General features: G+C 41.3%; 1 protein-coding gene and 2 long non-coding RNA genes across 3 annotated transcripts; 1 reads left to right on the forward strand and 2 right to left on the reverse strand.

Annotated features, from left to right (window-relative positions):
- Positions 1–2,288: 2,288 nt before the first annotated feature.
- Positions 2,289–8,477, reverse strand: gpr157 (G protein-coupled receptor 157). The gene is made up of 4 exons (XM_020089485.2): positions 8,101–8,477; positions 4,380–4,593; positions 3,790–3,984; positions 2,289–3,256 (listed from the first exon to the last, which is right to left on the reverse strand). Exons 1-4 carry the CDS (start codon positions 8,475–8,477, stop codon positions 3,035–3,037), a joined length of 1,008 nt encoding a protein of 335 aa, XP_019945044.1. The 3' UTR covers positions 2,289–3,034.
- A 201-nt stretch (positions 8,478–8,678) lies between these two features.
- Positions 8,679–13,718, forward strand: LOC138410457 (uncharacterized). The gene is made up of 2 exons (XR_011243166.1): positions 8,679–8,817; positions 11,353–13,718. It is a non-coding gene; the product is annotated as an uncharacterized lncRNA (long non-coding RNA).
- LOC138410458 (uncharacterized) lies at positions 10,787–16,102 on the reverse strand. The gene is made up of 2 exons (XR_011243167.1): positions 15,962–16,102; positions 10,787–11,636 (listed from the first exon to the last, which is right to left on the reverse strand). It is a non-coding gene; the product is annotated as an uncharacterized lncRNA (long non-coding RNA).
- Between the last annotated feature and the right edge of the window lie 288 nt (positions 16,103–16,390).

Raw genomic sequence — 16,390 nt, forward strand, 5'->3', positions numbered from 1 at the left:
ACTGGAGCCACAATTTTCTATCTGAACCAGACCAAGGCCGGGAGAAAACGAACAAAGCCGATAGGCTCTCGTCTCTTTGTGTCCAAACCTGACCCAAGCCCGAAGTTTTCCCTGATTACAGGCATGTGCATTTCCAAGCAGTTCTGTCGGGTTCCAACGGATTTCAAAGGGCTTGGGTCAGATATCCACACTCAGATGCACAGAAACTACAAACTTTCTTTTCTTTTTTTTTTTGCAATTCATTGCGTCATTTCCCATGATTATATATCTGTCGGACTGGCACGGTGGTACAGTTGTTAGCACTGTTGCCTCACAGATGGTTCCTAGTTCAAATCACAACTTGGTGTGGCGCTGGGATTGGCTCCAGCCAACTCCCCATGACCTTGGAGAAGGATAAGCGGTATAGATACAAAATGGATGGAAGGGTAGCTGTGGTTAAACAAGAATATGAATATATATATTTGGTTAAACAGCGGGTCGGACTCCAACACATGGATGCACTGTATGAATGGCAAAACTGTACAGCCAAGGGCCTTGAGTAAATAGCTGTTTGTGTCTGTATGTTGGCTCTACTCACAGTTTGCTCTTTTATTATTATTTAAATACTTTTAATATTAACTTTTTCTTTTCTTTTAGTTTCTTTATTTAGTTCTTATTCTACACTCTTGACACAATTTTATTTACATTTTAATGTGTGCATTAGACTCAAATTGTTTACTTGTTTTAATTCTCTTTTCTTTGCTCTTGTTGATTTTTTCTCATGTCTGTCATCCATAAGTGAAGCACTTTGAACTGCACAAACCTACCTAAACAAATACCGACCATTTTATATAGATCAAGATCATTTGTTAAACTGACTTTCCTGCTAGAAACGCCACAGCCCCTTAAACAGTATCTCTGGTCAAGGGGCCCCTTGATACTTTGGACTAATCCATTTTGTGGTGTAGCTGCAGTGTGCTGACGTCTGTGTCACCTGATACAACATTATCATCCACTTCTGCAATAATTCATCAGAGACACAGACCATACAATGTCCATAAATCCCTTTACAATGATGCCACCAACACAGGAAGTGCTTGCCTTCTGAGCGCCAAACAAAAAAATTGACTGTCAACACGGTGACGTTTCTCCTTCCTCACCTTTGCCAACAAACCTTACTTGAATGCAGCTTAATCTCTCAGAAACAGGCTCATTAAACAACAGAGACAGCATTCAACCAAGCTGGAGGAGCTACAGGCAGTGGCACTGTGTGTGATGTGTGTTGCACAGCGGCCTGTGAGCCCCCTGGGGGTTCAGCGGGTTCATGCGCTCCTCACTGGTATGCATTCAGCCTGTAGCTAAGTCTGGCAAACTGGAGCTGGCGACCGCAGGGGTCAAAGGAGAAGTGAGGCTCATGAGAAAGCCTCGGGTTTCGAGGAGGAAGGATGACATGTGATGATAGTACACTGATCAGTCACGATGACAAGAGTGACACTACATGAAAAATGTTGCAACTATCTGGTTCAGCAAGAACATGAATATATAAATATTTGGAGAAAAGAAAACAAAGACATCAAAGAAACGAATAACTGAAATGAAAATCATGGAGAAAGGAGAGTTTTATATATTATAATACAACTGTGGTTCATATATTTGAGTGAACTGACAGAAAAAGGTGCTTATATATATATCTTTGACTGTATTTTAAAGAGATTGTCAGATGTTTCACACAAAAAAACCTTTGCACACACTCAAAGTCAAACTGGATATATATTGGAAAAATTATTCTAATATTAATGTTAAGTTGAGTGAGATCCGTCAGATTTTAACTTCATATTTTGAATATCTTGGTCGAAAAGATGAGTGTAAAACTAAACTGCAGCTTGAGTTCATTGTAGTTCTAATTAAATCAGATGGTTTTTGGGGTAAAAACATTCATAGAAACCTGTTGAATCACACCAGCAGCATTGTTTTCCTCTACACACTTCACCTGATACTTGTATCTTTTCTTTCAAACACTCACCGTTTTGTATACACTGCATTGACATTGGTTATGAAACTGTCTTATTTTAATATTGCTGCCTCTTTATGATCTACAACAGCAAATGAGACAATCAGGGAAAAAATTGTCTTTTTCTATGTCTATTGAGATCCGAAGAAGAATTACGATACATTAACTCATCGCAATGCATCTTGCAAACAGTTGTGTGTAATGGTGTGCCCCTATACATTGAGTGACTTGGTATTGTCTCAGGTGGGATGTTCCATTTGGCCAAAATAAGAGGAAAGGGGAAGACAGTGAGAGAATGTAAACTGTTGCAGTTGTTTAATATTGCGGTGTCACAGTGTTTTCTTGGTGTGTGTGCTGAACTCAATACATGTGTGTCTTTTTTTCACTCCTTTCAGAACAAATGCAGACAGTCTGGACTGAGGTTTTTATGGCAGATGACAGAAAAAACACTTCCGCTATTGACCAAAGAGTAAAATCAAGGAAAATGAAAAGTTCCTTGTAGGACATTTAAAGCTCCAACACTCTGTCAGAAGCAGTGCATTTAGAAATATTTGGGACTGAGCGCACATAAAATACAAATTCAATCAGTGACGACAAAAAGTTGAAATAAATTTACAGTATGTTAACCACATTAACTGATAATGCTTTGGTTTATTTTTTTTTGCTTATCTCTTAAATCTAATTGACTTCATAAACACAACAATTGAAACCTCAGTGATGTGTGGAAGATGTGAACCATTTTTCTTAAAATATGCAAAAAGACAAAATAAACAAAGAAAAACTTCAACATAAAGTTTGATGTACAGAACAAAATTCATGTGGAGGAGGAACTAAAATGCTGGTGCTGGTGCACAGTCATCACATCAGCCTCCTCCTAATCACCCAAAGTGCAGCCATGTGACACACGTGTGTGCGCCTGCAGAATCCCCAGCCCGCTCTGCAGGCGCTCGTTTCTAATGAGTTTCAGTGTGAAGCGTGGGCGAGGCCACCCACTACCTTCTTTATATCAACCTGTGTCCGTCCTCTCGTCCACAGAATCAAGTATCATGTTTGATTCTCGGCTTTGCTAGTGTTGTCCTCCTCTCTCTGTGTGGAGGCCTCCTGGTCTGGCAGCAGCCTTTGAGAGGGGTCATGTGAGCGCTTCACCTCTGCTCGACACCGGGAGCAGCAGCAGCAGAGCGCAGAGCACAGGCGTGTGCGGATTGGTCGAGTAAACAACACAAACATGATGCAGTTTGCTGCTCCCTGCGACGTGTTGCCAATACCCTGTTGGGTCAAAGTCAATTAGAGCAGTGTAGCAGTAAATTGTCTCTCAATGAGTTGAAAATGTAAAAAAAACATAATAATTTGACGATGAGATATTAAAAAGATATTAGAATAGTATCATAATAATAATTCTACAATATCAGGATTAGAAGAAAAACCTATTTCAACATTTTCCTTCATTACTCAGAATAATTCTTGGATTTTGATGAAAAGAAAAACTGTCATGTTTAGGCGACAGATATTTATGAGTTGGTGCAATTTGAAGCAGATCAAAATTTAAATCTGAATCTGATGGAATTAAATGTGGTTTGGTTTGATAAGGGGACTGCTGGGCCTTAGTGGAGGTAGGTGCTCTCTAAGTGTGATTCTATTGTTAACATAGTTATTATATAATAAAATATAAAATATCCAATTCTTGATGGATGTGTGATAACAGGAAAAGTTAACTGCAGAATAAACATTTAGAATACAGGAGATTCACAGATATCTCCAATAGACATCAGTGCTTTAAAAGAACCTTGATGCACACTCACATGCAGAGTGACCAGCACTGGATTCTGTCTGGCTGAAGATCCCACCAGCAGCAGTATGAAGCGCACGGTGCTCCAAATCCGCAGGACGATGAAGATAATAGGGATGAGCGTTAGCTTCCTGTCAGCCATGGAGGAGAAGGAGTTGGATGGAGGCCTGTTGGCCAATATGGGACGGTACTCTGACAGGGCTGCGTGCTGCGTCACACAGAACATTTAAAAATGATCATCACAAGGATAGCAGATAATTTTCCTAACCACAGCTATTTGAGCAAACCTGCAGCATTGGGATAAAAAAATGTAAAAAGAAAAACAAGTAAACTGAGACTTAATAAATTATTTTTAGTTTGCTTCTGACCAATTACACCAACCTGAATGAAAAAAAAAATCTGACACACATTTGTATAGTTCTGTGATTACTAACTGACTCATATGTTAAGTTCTGGAGGGGTTTTTTATGCAGGGAGAAAAATTAAATAAGTGTATGATTCTGCTGGTGATGCAGATTGCAGTTGTCAGAAGAGCTGTAGCAGTGAATTGACTCTGCAGGAAGTAAAACCATCCATTAGGCTGAAACCAGGTTTGCTCCTCACCGCAATGTGGATGTGCCTCTTGATCAGAATGTAGAGGAAAGGGAGGGTGAGGTATGCCAGGAACTCCCAGATCTTTCCCGTCAGCAGCATCCACAGGACCCGGTCCGGGGCATGGATTCTGACCCAGCACCAGCCCACCGACACCTCAGACGCATCGTAGCCGATCTTGTTCAGGCAAACGGCTGCAACAGTGATGATCAGTGGAACTCCCCAGCTGGACAAAACAGAGGATGAAATTCAACTTCCACCTTTTACAACATCTCTGCCCTGTTCATGTAAATATGTGTTGAGTTCATGTGACACCATGTGATGGATTATCTTGTGTTGAAGGCATTTGTGTGTTACGGAGTTCACAGTTATAAACTGACTGATTACAGCTCTTTAAGAAGCAGAACTGTTAAATGTGTTTCCCCCTGAAGCAGCACCTCTCTTCATAAAACACCACAATAATCCTATATTCTTACAGCCGTACATGGCTGATCATCATAAACCCCACTCTGCTCCAGGCCTGGTTTTGTCCTTGTGTGCATGTTATGTAAACGATACTATGAATGGCTCTGCTGTGTGTGATCATAGTTCAATGGAGCATTTGAGAATTTATAGAAACATAAATAGAATGATCACAACAGACCCTGTGTTGAGAAAGAGAGGTGAAAATATTGCTGTGTCCAGAAATAGTTCAACTATAGTGAATCAGCTTCCTGCTTACATCCGCACAGTGGACAGCTCATTAATGTGCAGAAGTCAAACGGATGCAAAGGATGATGCATACCTGCAGATTCAGAGCAAAGGAAACAAGCAGCTCGCTAAACCCTGCCACAAAGTTTTAATATATATTTATGAAATCATGTTTCATCATAAAGAGTTGTGCAGCTGAGATTTTTAACATATTGATGTGTCTAAAAGCAATTGTACCTGCAAGACATGCATGATAAAATATAGGACTGTAACAATTCTCCAAACAAAACATCCACGGTTTAGATTTGTGATGCGCAAAGACAGAACCATGACACGTCTCCCTGCATACACACTGCCACAGCAGCAGGTGCAGACACACACACACACACACACACACACACACACACACACACACACACACACACACACACACACACACACACACACACACACACACACACACAAATAAATAATATAATTATCATTGCTTGCCAAGTAATACATCAGACATGATTTTAATAATCAAATACAATAATTCTGACAATCTAATTCAAAGATGAAACCACTGTGTATTGTAAATGTCTACATTTCTGTGCCTTTTAAAAAAAACCTTTGTGATGATTAAGTGACTTGATTTTCCGGTTGATATTTAAAAGCTTGTTTTCCCTGAAGCCGATATATAAACAGCATATTAATGGGAGGCTCTTCAAATCCACCCACTGTGAAAGAAAAACAAGACTGAAAATGTGAAAATAAATGCTACATATCCTCTCTGCATTTGAGTCACTTAATCTGTGTTCTTGAGCACAGCGCAGATTTTATATACTTACAGTTGCCTCAGAAAACATTTGTTGTAGATTGTAAAACTATAACAAATCTGTTGTAGATAAATTCCGAATAGATTCAATTGCAATGTTATGTCTAATGTCTAACCAGTTAATCCATGGGTCTACCTGATTATTTGGGCCAAATCTGAAAGGATTCTCATGCGGCATTCTTATGATGCGTTCACAAGGCAAAAAAAGGTATTGTGGGACCAGCATGGCCTTGATCTTTAACAACCAAAATCTAATCAGCTCATCTTTGAGTCTAACTGTTTCTAACGTTTGCACAAAATTTCAAGAAATTCTCTTTCACCCTAGCAAACCGCAAACACAAAGCCTACCGCCACTGGCTATCACTAGTGCAGAGGTATAAAGACAAAATGTAGAGCGTGACATATCTAACATCATCTCAGCACAGGATGTCTGAATCCAAGCCAGAGTGACCACCGGCTTCTCTTTCACTTCTTTTCAAGGCCCTACTTCCCCAATTTCTCAGTTTGGCCGTGTAGCCAGCTCCACAAAGAGTTCTGGCTGTTACACAGGGTTTTTCATTGAAGAATTACAAAAGGCCATTGTGGCTCTTGAGAATCTTGAAAGCAAAACAGAAATGTTTGTATCCCTTCACCAGTCCCCGTCTCTGAGCTCCTGCAGGCAGCTCTTGTGCATGATTGATTCGTTGTGAAGCATTATAAGATGCATTTCTTGCACGAAAGAAGCTATAAATTAAGTATGTTGTTATTTTCCAACAGCAGCAAAAATGCCATACCAGTTTTATTGTCTGAACAACATCAGAAACAGAAACATCTATCAACACCAACATTAAGACATTAATACTGCCCAACCCACCTTCAGAGTCCTCTGCAGAGATGGGAGGATGACCTTGTCAGCAGCAATGCATCTATCAGACCTCTTTATGACAGAGTGGTAAGATGGCAGCCATTTTGTGTAAGCGGTCTTCTTGGAGTTTGCCAACCCGTGTTGAAAAGTTTCTGAGAGCTTGAGAGAAAAAGATTCTCTGGTGTGTTGTTTTGGACAGAACTACAAGTCCCATGTCTGGTGAAACCTACTTTTGTGGCTTAGACAAAATATCAGGAAGCTCTTGAATAAATAAAGCTGTAACAGCACATAAGACCACATTGTAAGATTTAAAATTGCTAGTGAAGCAGTGAGGCTGGAGACCACAACCAACTGAATACCCGTCACCTCATTCATCCCCCTCTTAACATGTAGAAAATCCTGGACTTCAGAACCAGTGTTTCATTTGTTAATTCTGAGTTACACGGGGGTGAAATGTGGGATAAGCTATATCTTAATTTAGGGTCTTCAACATTCGGAGGCTCCATATGAAGACCGATTGCGCCACAGCACTGTGCCTAGGCGCCCATTTCACAAGCTCCTCAAATGTGAAGGACAAATGCTTCTTATCATCCCTGCGCAGTGAATGCTCCAACAGGTGAATCCTTCACAGCCAAACCTATTCCAGAATTCAGTGATGAACCGTTTTTCAAAAAGGGATGGGTATCACACTTCAACTCAACCAAACAGCTAAAGGTAGACATGCTAAAAAACACCAAGCAGCATTAAAACTTTATCAGTGTGTCCAACTTCAGCTCTATTACTAGGCAGAAGTAACAAGGGATGACCTGGTGAGCATGATGTTGGTGTGACATGTGTCCCTAACTTCAGTTCCTAAATAACAAATCTTTAGCGTGTCACCTGTATCAGCATCAATAAAGCTTCATTGTATTTGAATAGATGATTTCATTTAAAGGTTCAGTGTGTAGAATTTATTAACATCTAATGGTGTAGTTGCATGTTGCAGCTAAATGGCCCCATCTCTCCCTTCCCTTCCAAACTCGAAAGAGAACCTGTGGTAGTTTCAGTTGGCATAAAAACTCAAAAGGTGTTTGTCCAGTTTGGTCTACTGTAAAAACATGGCGGCCTCCCTAGAGAGGACCCACTCCCAATATAAATATAAAGTATTTCAATATAACAGGTCCATTCTACAATAAAGAAAAAAGATTTGTACAATTTAGATGATTACACACTAACAGAAACATCACTTTAATATTCAGTTTCTCCCAGTAGATCCCTTTCCCCTAAATCTTACACACTGGACCTTTAAAAGTTATTCAAACTTCCCCTCGTGACGTCAGACCGACCTCAGCACAGATGCAGCCAGAGAAAAAGAGAAAAGTAGATCCGGGCCGAGTTGTTACCTGACCAGGTGGAAGACGAGCACCAGGCTGTCCGCGACCCTCTGACTGGACTTGACGATGAACACGTACAGGTAGACGGCGATGGCCACGGTCCAGAAGAAGGAGCTGGTGTTGGCGAAGGTGGACACGGCTCCTTGTACGACGCAGTCCAGGGAGTCGCTGCGGAAAGACCTCCACACTCCGAAGGCGTACGAGACGGCGGAGAGCCAGTCCGACATGGAGAGGAAGACCAGCAGCCTGCGGGGAGTGGTGCGTAAATCTGCCCACAGGACGTAGGTGAGGATGATCAGGGACGAGCCCAGGAAGGAGAGCGCGCAGGAGCACAGCACGACCACCTGCTCCGAGAAGTAAACAACTGTCTCGTTGCCGCTCGCCATGGTTTGTTGTGCTGAGGGTACGAGCTGCTGTCACCTCATGGACATCTGCTGACAAACAGGGTTTGCACACAGTCCCAGTGCGCACTAATCCATCACGGTGTGCGTTTTGGATGAACACCAGCGCGCCACTGGTCCCCTTCAAGGCCAGGACACTTTTTAAACTCGGAGTGGAGTCGGGCCATGTGACTCAACAAAGTTATTCAATAGTTTTTCAGGCAGCCAAACAAATCTTTTCCGCCAGGCTTTAAGCCCTGCCCCCCCGCTCCTTCCTCCCCGCCTTCTCGATGCGTCAACCCGGAACCAAAGCAGAAGTTGGAGTCAGCTGGTGGTGGGCAGACTGGTAAATATCTATTTGTAGCTTCTAATGATCTTTGCTGATGTGGCCCTGGGAAAACGGTTACATCAGGGTTTGTCACATAACAACAGATGGCAGCATGTTGAAATATAATGTTTCCACTCCATGCATGGTATAGGCCAATGTAAGAAATGATCCTGTTATGTTTCATTCCACAATAGATATAGTTTCTTATAAATACTCATTTCAAGCTCGTAAATCCTCAATCATATTACCTAACAGGGAAGTACAGAATAGGCCTACCAAATTATAAGTTTGATCAACGCAAGTAAAATGAAAAAGTGCACTTGGAACTTTATATAAACTGGATCGCTGCTTATTATAGCTTGACAATAAAAGTCTGAGTCAGCTGTTAAAAAAAGCAATGCAGTTTCTCTGTGTTGTTTGTGCTGGGGGAAAAAAAGATTCTAAAACGGTACCAGTAAAAGAAATAACAAGGAAATACTTAAAGAATCATCCCAACCCAAAGAGAATCAAACAGATGTAAAGATTCCAAGTAAAATAAGATGAGCCAAGATAGTAAAATGATAAAATAATCACCTTTTGATGCTCATTCCAAATTCCAATAAGCTTTATTTATACAGCACCCTTAATAAAACGCAGCTCTAGGTATAACAGAGCAAATCAAAACACAGCAAGACTATAAAAGATGTTTGAATGTATAAAAAAAAGTATAAAAGCAAAGTTAAAGTTACAAAAAAAGAAAAGAAATGGTTATAATTTAAAAAAACAAACATCCTAAAAATACGTTTTGAGCAGTTATTTTGTAATGTGCAGACACAGGATGTACATCTGATGTGTAGTGGGAGTATGTTTCTAATCTTTGGTGCATAATCACAGAAAACTGCCTCACTGTGTTTCGTAGTTTGAGTGCGGCATGTTCAACAAACCAGCAATTAGTGACCTCAGAGAGCGGATAGGATGGTAATCTGATAGACAATCTAAAAGATTAGATGTTGCCAGGTCATTTTTATTTTTAAAACAATGAAGAGAATTTAAAATCTAAGCTCAGTGTTAATGTTAATATGATAAGGAAAGGCAGCTGGAAACCAGTAAATCAGCATCAGAAATTTGAGCAGTTGACAGAAGTTTTTCAAATTACTCAGGCTGTAAACTAGATGTTAGAGTAGGAGCCACCTCGAAAATGTAATCAACAGGATATTAACTCATTTTTCATTTTTTCTCTATGATGCATTAAAATATAAAATGTCAATAAGTTAAAAACCTTTAACATTTCTCAGAGCTCAAGGTGAAATCTGCTTATCAGTCAAATCAATACTGTGAAACCTCAAGGTAAAAAAAAATGTAATCTCAAAATTGTTGCCAATTGATTTTGATTTAGGTCTTTATATTCCCCTGTATGGTGTATTATGACCTGGTGAACGCTTTAACACACTTTAATGGGTTTTACCAAAGAGCTGACGAAGAAGTGTAGGAAGATTTAAAGCCGTAAAAACCAGTGACCTTGTGTGAGAACAGAAATGTACTGCTCCTGCACTGCTGCACCTTCAGAAACAATGGCCATCGCTGTTTGCAGCAATGCAGAGGCATGCAGGTCTTTTCCCTGCAATCTGCTGCAGGCACACACTCCTCTGCATTTATCATCAGAGTCCCCGATGGCCAACAGAGCAGCAGCATTAACTGTTTACAACAGACCAACAAAAGATTCTGTGATTCTTGAGAAAATATCTATGTGATCATAAATCAGGAGCACAGCGTACATTGAGCTGCTTGTGCGTTTGCTCTGTGTGTGTGTCAGTGTGTGTGTGTGTGTGAGTGAGAAATTAAATAAGAGTGCACCTGGCATGAAGTTGGCCGTTCTGGCTCATCTGCACCCTACGGCGTTCACATGGATACATCATTTTTACAAAGAGCTTTTACAATGTGGTTTGTACATAATCGTATGTTCCAGAGTTACAAAACGCACATGTACTGTGAAAACAAACAAATCAGATTCATAACAATGTCTCTGTAACTTTTATTTATCCGTTATGTGGATCAGTTTAATGTGTGTCACTAACAAATTATTAGGCGACAATTAATACATCAGGGTTTATATTAATAAATATTCACCATTTATTTGTTAACTGTACACAAACAATATGCCTCTGCAACTGAAATATATTAAAAATCACATGATGAGATAGTTTCTTAATGAACAGGATTTTAGGTTGTTTAAAACGCAACATTGGGTTTTTCAGATTGATGCAGTGTTTGATGGAGAAATGCATGCTGGGAGGTTTCAGACACAAGATGGCAGCAGAGGCTGATGAAAGTACAGAACAGAGTGCAGAAGTTTGATGCATTGATCAGACAGTAAATATGTAAGAGGCTGTAAACAAAGCGGCTCATGCTCTCAGTCTCCAACGTGTCCCCGGCTCCTGTTATTTTCTACTGCGTCAGCACACGTGTAAGAACTTACAGTAGCAGCAGGATCCTTGCTTGCTACAGTGCTGATTTAGGTTTTTTCCTTTTCTTTCCTCCCTCTCATTTTTCTCCCGGTGATGGCTGCGCTCCCAGGGCCTCTTATTGCGAAGAATTTCTGCGGCAGTATACTTGCTGATTGCTTCGTTCTCACTCCTCACAACAACCAGCTAAGACACTGCCAGAGAAACACCCACAGCACCCGCGTCCGAGCAGATCCGCCTGCCTCCCTCTTTCTCTCCTCGCCGTGCACTTCCACCTGTGAGTCTGGCACCGCGGACGATCAACGCTTTTCATGCCTGGCTTTGTGGTGGTGGTGGCTGGAAGGCAATGGTTTCACCCACTTGGGGGGGGTGGTGTGGTCCTGTTGCCAACAGGCTCTGTAAGAGAAGCAGGAAACAATGATTGAGTAACAAGTGGTTCATGGAATCAACCCATCTTGTTCAGATACATTAGGATGTAAACTTAAAAATAAATCTCACAAATCTAAAATTAAGATTCTAAGAGGTTCTGTGCTCCCCCTTCCTCAGCGTTTATGTAACTGTGATGTATTGATGAGTGTGCGCTCCTCTGCCCAAAGTGACCCAGAGCCTGTTCCCAAACAGATCCTTCGTACTTTTCTCACGATTGGTGCAGCATCACTTTAAGTGCACACAACTTGGACACACACAAACACCCCCAAACTAAGAATAGACTTACCATGACTCATTATTTTGCAACAAAAAGGTTCGTCTCAGCTCTCTTGTATTAATGCGAGTCTCCGTTCACACAAGGGCCATATTGTACAAGAGTGTTTATGTTCCTATAAACGGGTAACAACTTAAATCCCGTTGCTGCCACTTGTGTTTGCTGGCTGCTGCGCTATTTTGAGCCAGCTGACCGCTCCATACTGTTCTCTCCCTGTGGACTGTGCTTTGCTGTCAGGACAGCATGGACACTCGAGAGCGATCAGTACTGTAGTCATCACCAAATGAGGGAGGAGAGGGAATCATGGATGAGACAGAGAAAGTGTCGGGAGGGACGCGCAGTTGGCCGAACGTCCTGAGTCTGGTGTAGCTTTAAATCCACAGCGAGGCTATTTGTGGTCCTCCATGTCTTTTATGACACATTGGTTGTATAACTGAAAATTCCTCGCCTCTGTGGTGGTTTGAGCATTTTGACTGTATCTGATATCTAAGAAAAATCTGATATTTCTAAGAACTGTGTGTAAAATCTCACACATTGATGCACCAAGTGTTGTCTGCCCCTGTCTTATATGTACGGATACAAGTGATGTCCTCAGACAAACAGAAGAGACGGCTTGACCTTCTTTCAGACGACCAACAGCTGTGTCCGTGTCTCTTTGTGTCTTTGTGGTGCAGCCACACGCTGCCTTCGCTGAGCACATGATGACAGGAATTTTTCCTGCTCAGGGCTTGATGTAATCCCTAATACAGGATTGAAGAATGCCAGTGGAAACAACAACCGGCTTGCAAAATGAACAAGCGGCCGCCTCACGGCATCACTCGGCAAAGCAGCAGCAGCAGCAGGAGCAGCGACGAGCCTCGACTCACAAACCTGCCCACAAATATGTCTAAGGCCTCAGGCTGAGTTCAGCTTTTATGGGAAGAATTATATCTTCCTATTTCTGTACTGTCGGCCAAACAGAAAGCAAATGTTGGAAATGTGTTCGAGGAGTGGATGAATGAACATAGATTAAGGTTTGCCAGTTTAAAAGTCATGTTTAGTACACCTCCATTTAGACTTCTATTTTCAACGTGATCAGTGCTGTAATGCATTATTATTCTTATTATTGATTGATCTACCTTCTTTTGGCTTTTATATAGATATTAAATTTAATTCTAAATTACCGTACTTTACAGATTCTGAAGAAATAATAATTTAGTTGATGTTTCCTATTTCCCTAAAAAATACATTTTTTAATTCATAATATAAAATTGTTTGAATAAATATTAACACAATCATAAAAAATTTAATACAGTACACACACACACACACACATAAACACATATAATGTATGTAACTACTTAATAGTCAAATCTCATGCATTAAGTTGGCTCTAACATTAACACTGATGAATTAGTGTTCAGTGTGGTATCTTTTAGCTGTAATCCTCTTGTCAAAACCATTTTCAGCATAAGCACATGATTGTGCAGCTATTCAAATTAATTGAATACAAATCTTTGTGGAGCTGTAAATAATGATTATTTGAATTATTGATTGATCTGCTGATTCTTTTTTCTTTTCTTATTTCTGTCTAAATGTGACACCTTCATGTTTAGTTTTGTTCACTCAAAAGTATATATACACAAAATGATTATGTTAATATGAAAAAGGAAAGAGGGAAAACTATCAAAGAATATTTAGCATTTTATTGTTAAAATAGTTGTTGATGATTTGTGTGTATCAGCTAATTGACTGAATCAGCTCTAATTGAATAAATGCATTTCACATGTGAGAAATGTGGTATTCCCATAATGCACAGTGTTTGTCTCAGAGCTGCATTTGAGTAACTAAGGTGTCTGAAGTTACAGAAACGCTCCTTTAAAAACCTACAGGAAACAATTCTTATTAACGTTGGATATATTTTTATCTTATCACACAATTCAAACCGTCACACATGCACACAAACAGCATACACACGCCAGTCCTAGACCCACCTACACTTCCTGAACACACTGCATCCTTCTGCTGTCAGAGAAAAAACAAACTCACCCAGCTATCACCAACCCTCGTCACTTTACTTCACATCCTCTCCACAGTGATTGTTCCAGTGTCGGCCCTCAAACAGTCATGCTCTCCTGCTCCGCTCCCGTTCCACACACCTAATCATCTTATGACCAACAATGACATTAGTATTTACTGTAAGGCCACGTTTGTGAGCGGTGCTACACATGACACGTACACAGACTGCAGGCCTGGCGCTGGGGCTTAGACTTGCGTGAGGTTTACGTACCACGAGGGTGTGTATTGATTTAGCTTTTTTAGATTTTAGTTTTCATGTCAAATTAACGATTATAAATAAAACACTAAAAGCTTTTCAACTTAATAGAAATAGTAGTATCCAGTATATATATATATATATATATATTTTTTTTTTACTGTTAAAATCATGTATTTATTTGATCAGTATTCACTTATCAGTATTATGTGTCAAACGTCTATTAATAATTCAATGGGTTTTGAGTTTTACACACAGAGGGCACAACCCCTGGTTACCAGAATACAGAGTTGCTCCAGTAACTATCGCCTTGCGTGCTACACACACACACACACACACACACACACACAGATCACAGTGCACTGGACACTTAATGGTTATCATTTGACTCACTTGAGTCATTGATTTGTTTGAGTTGTGACCCTCATTTTTCACTGTAGTTTTCACATGTTGTAATTAAATCACAGATAAGGTCGTCTTTATCTGCTCATCTATGCACAGTCTCCGTGATCTAATGTTCCGAGTCTCAAACATTATCGTGATGCTTCTTTTGAGTATGAGACCTGTTTGAGTCTTCTGCCAGCCACGACTGATTGTCGACAGACGTTCAAATATGCTCGCTGCAAATCAGTTTTTTTTTAAAAACGAGACAGTGTGGATCTCTCTTGTTGAAGGAAGGAGAGGCGGACGGCTGGGTACACTGATGGAAATTAAACAATGTATAATAACATCAGCCGCAGTCCTGCTCTGTGAGGATCAAGCTCTGGTCAGACGATGATTGTTGAGTCTTTGCAGATCTGTGAAAGGGTCAGTGGTGTTGCTCTGTGTGTGTACATGTGGAGGTCACTGTGCCACTTTTACCCCGTTTCCACCAAGGCCGTTCAAAGGCCGATTCGGATCCTAACCTTGAACCACTTCTTTGTGTTTCAACAGCCAAAAAAAACTGTCTCTCTGCACGAAGAACTGGTTCAACTGTGGCACCAACACTTTGCTGATCTAGAAGAAAGAACTGGTTAAAGGGCTGATTACAAAACTAAGCACATATCCCGTCAAAGTTCACCAAAATTGAATTCCATGCAAAGCCGCGCTGCGATTTGTCACGCGACAGGAAAAGTGAGCAAGAGCTGAAGTTTTGCCACTGAAACATTCGTGTAAGTGTGACCGGGCCCGGAGTCGAGGCCAATAAGTCCAATAAAAATATTGTGACCACCATTTGTTAAATAAATGGAGCTTGTGTTGTGTTTAGCCTGCAAAGAAGATTAAATATTTTAGCTATGGAAGCCAAAGCGAAGCAGCAGTCGTCCATGGAGGAGACAAACTGTGTGTCGTTGTTCTCTCTGTAGTTGTTGTTGTGCGAGGGTTGCTGGGAACGTGATGACGTGGCTATACGGTGGCTCTGGGTTCTTTAAACTCTGACTCAGCCCTGGCATCAGGTTCACCTTGGTGGAAAAGGCCTGTTGTGTGTTCGGGTGTATCTGGTAGTAACCTTTTGCACAGTTACCATGGCGTCATGGACCCAGCATCAGGACTCGGCTTGGATGCCGTCACAGCTCTTGAGAGCCGCACACTTCAGATTGTTGCTCATTAATCAACTTCAGCCGTCATTAAGATCTTTAGGCCTTTTGATTTCCCCACACTAACCAGTGTTCCTGAAGTTTGACTCGGAGAGGCTCCTGTCGGCTGTAACAATTAACCTTGACATTCACACACATGCTCGGCTGCAACATTATATTTATCTGAAGCTTACAAGTTTGTGTCACTCACCCCAAGCAGCGAGGCGGCAGCGGCACTTCTTCATCCGCGGCCGTCTTCAGTGAGTGTCGACATGGAGAGGACTGTGTCCACGGCTGCTGCAGGGCTCTCCTCTTGGCAACCCTGGCAAACTGAGTGTCCTCTCCCTCTCGCTGTGCTGCTGTCTCTCTCTCTCTCTCCCTCCCTCTTTCTCTCTGCTCCTCTCAGGCAGCACAACAAGTCAAGGCATGTTCCAGCGCACCACCAACAGCCGGACCTGGTGTGTGAGCCTGCTCCTAGGCCAAAGGGGGGAGGAGCAGAGGATCAGAGAGGGGGGAAACCCAGAAAAGACCCAGCATGACTCAGCCTGCTCCAGTCGGTTAGCATGCACAGCTTCTGGTCTGAACTCTTAAAACGCAGGAAGGGATTATTGTGTGAAGGAGCATTAAGATTGTGTGACGA

Source organism: Paralichthys olivaceus, chromosome 6 (genome assembly GCF_024713975.1).
Source record: "Paralichthys olivaceus isolate ysfri-2021 chromosome 6, ASM2471397v2, whole genome shotgun sequence".
In the NCBI taxonomy this organism is placed as follows: domain Eukaryota; kingdom Metazoa; phylum Chordata; class Actinopteri; order Pleuronectiformes; family Paralichthyidae; genus Paralichthys; species Paralichthys olivaceus.

What these genes read in the sequence shown, in the direction of transcription:
- gpr157 (XM_020089485.2), bottom strand. Translation starts at nt 8,477, where the DNA reads ATGGCGAGCGGCAACGAGACAGTTGTTTACTTCTCGGAGCAGGTGGTC. An exon ending in AGAGGCACATCCACATTGCG is followed by an intron (nt 3,985 to 4,379) that starts GTGAGGAGCAAA and finishes TGTGTGACGCAG; the next exon opens with CACGCAGCCCTGTCAGAGTA. An exon ending in CAGTGCTGGTCACTCTGCAT is followed by an intron (nt 3,257 to 3,789) that starts GTGAGTGTGCAT and finishes TTGACCCAACAG; the next exon opens with GGTATTGGCAACACGTCGCA.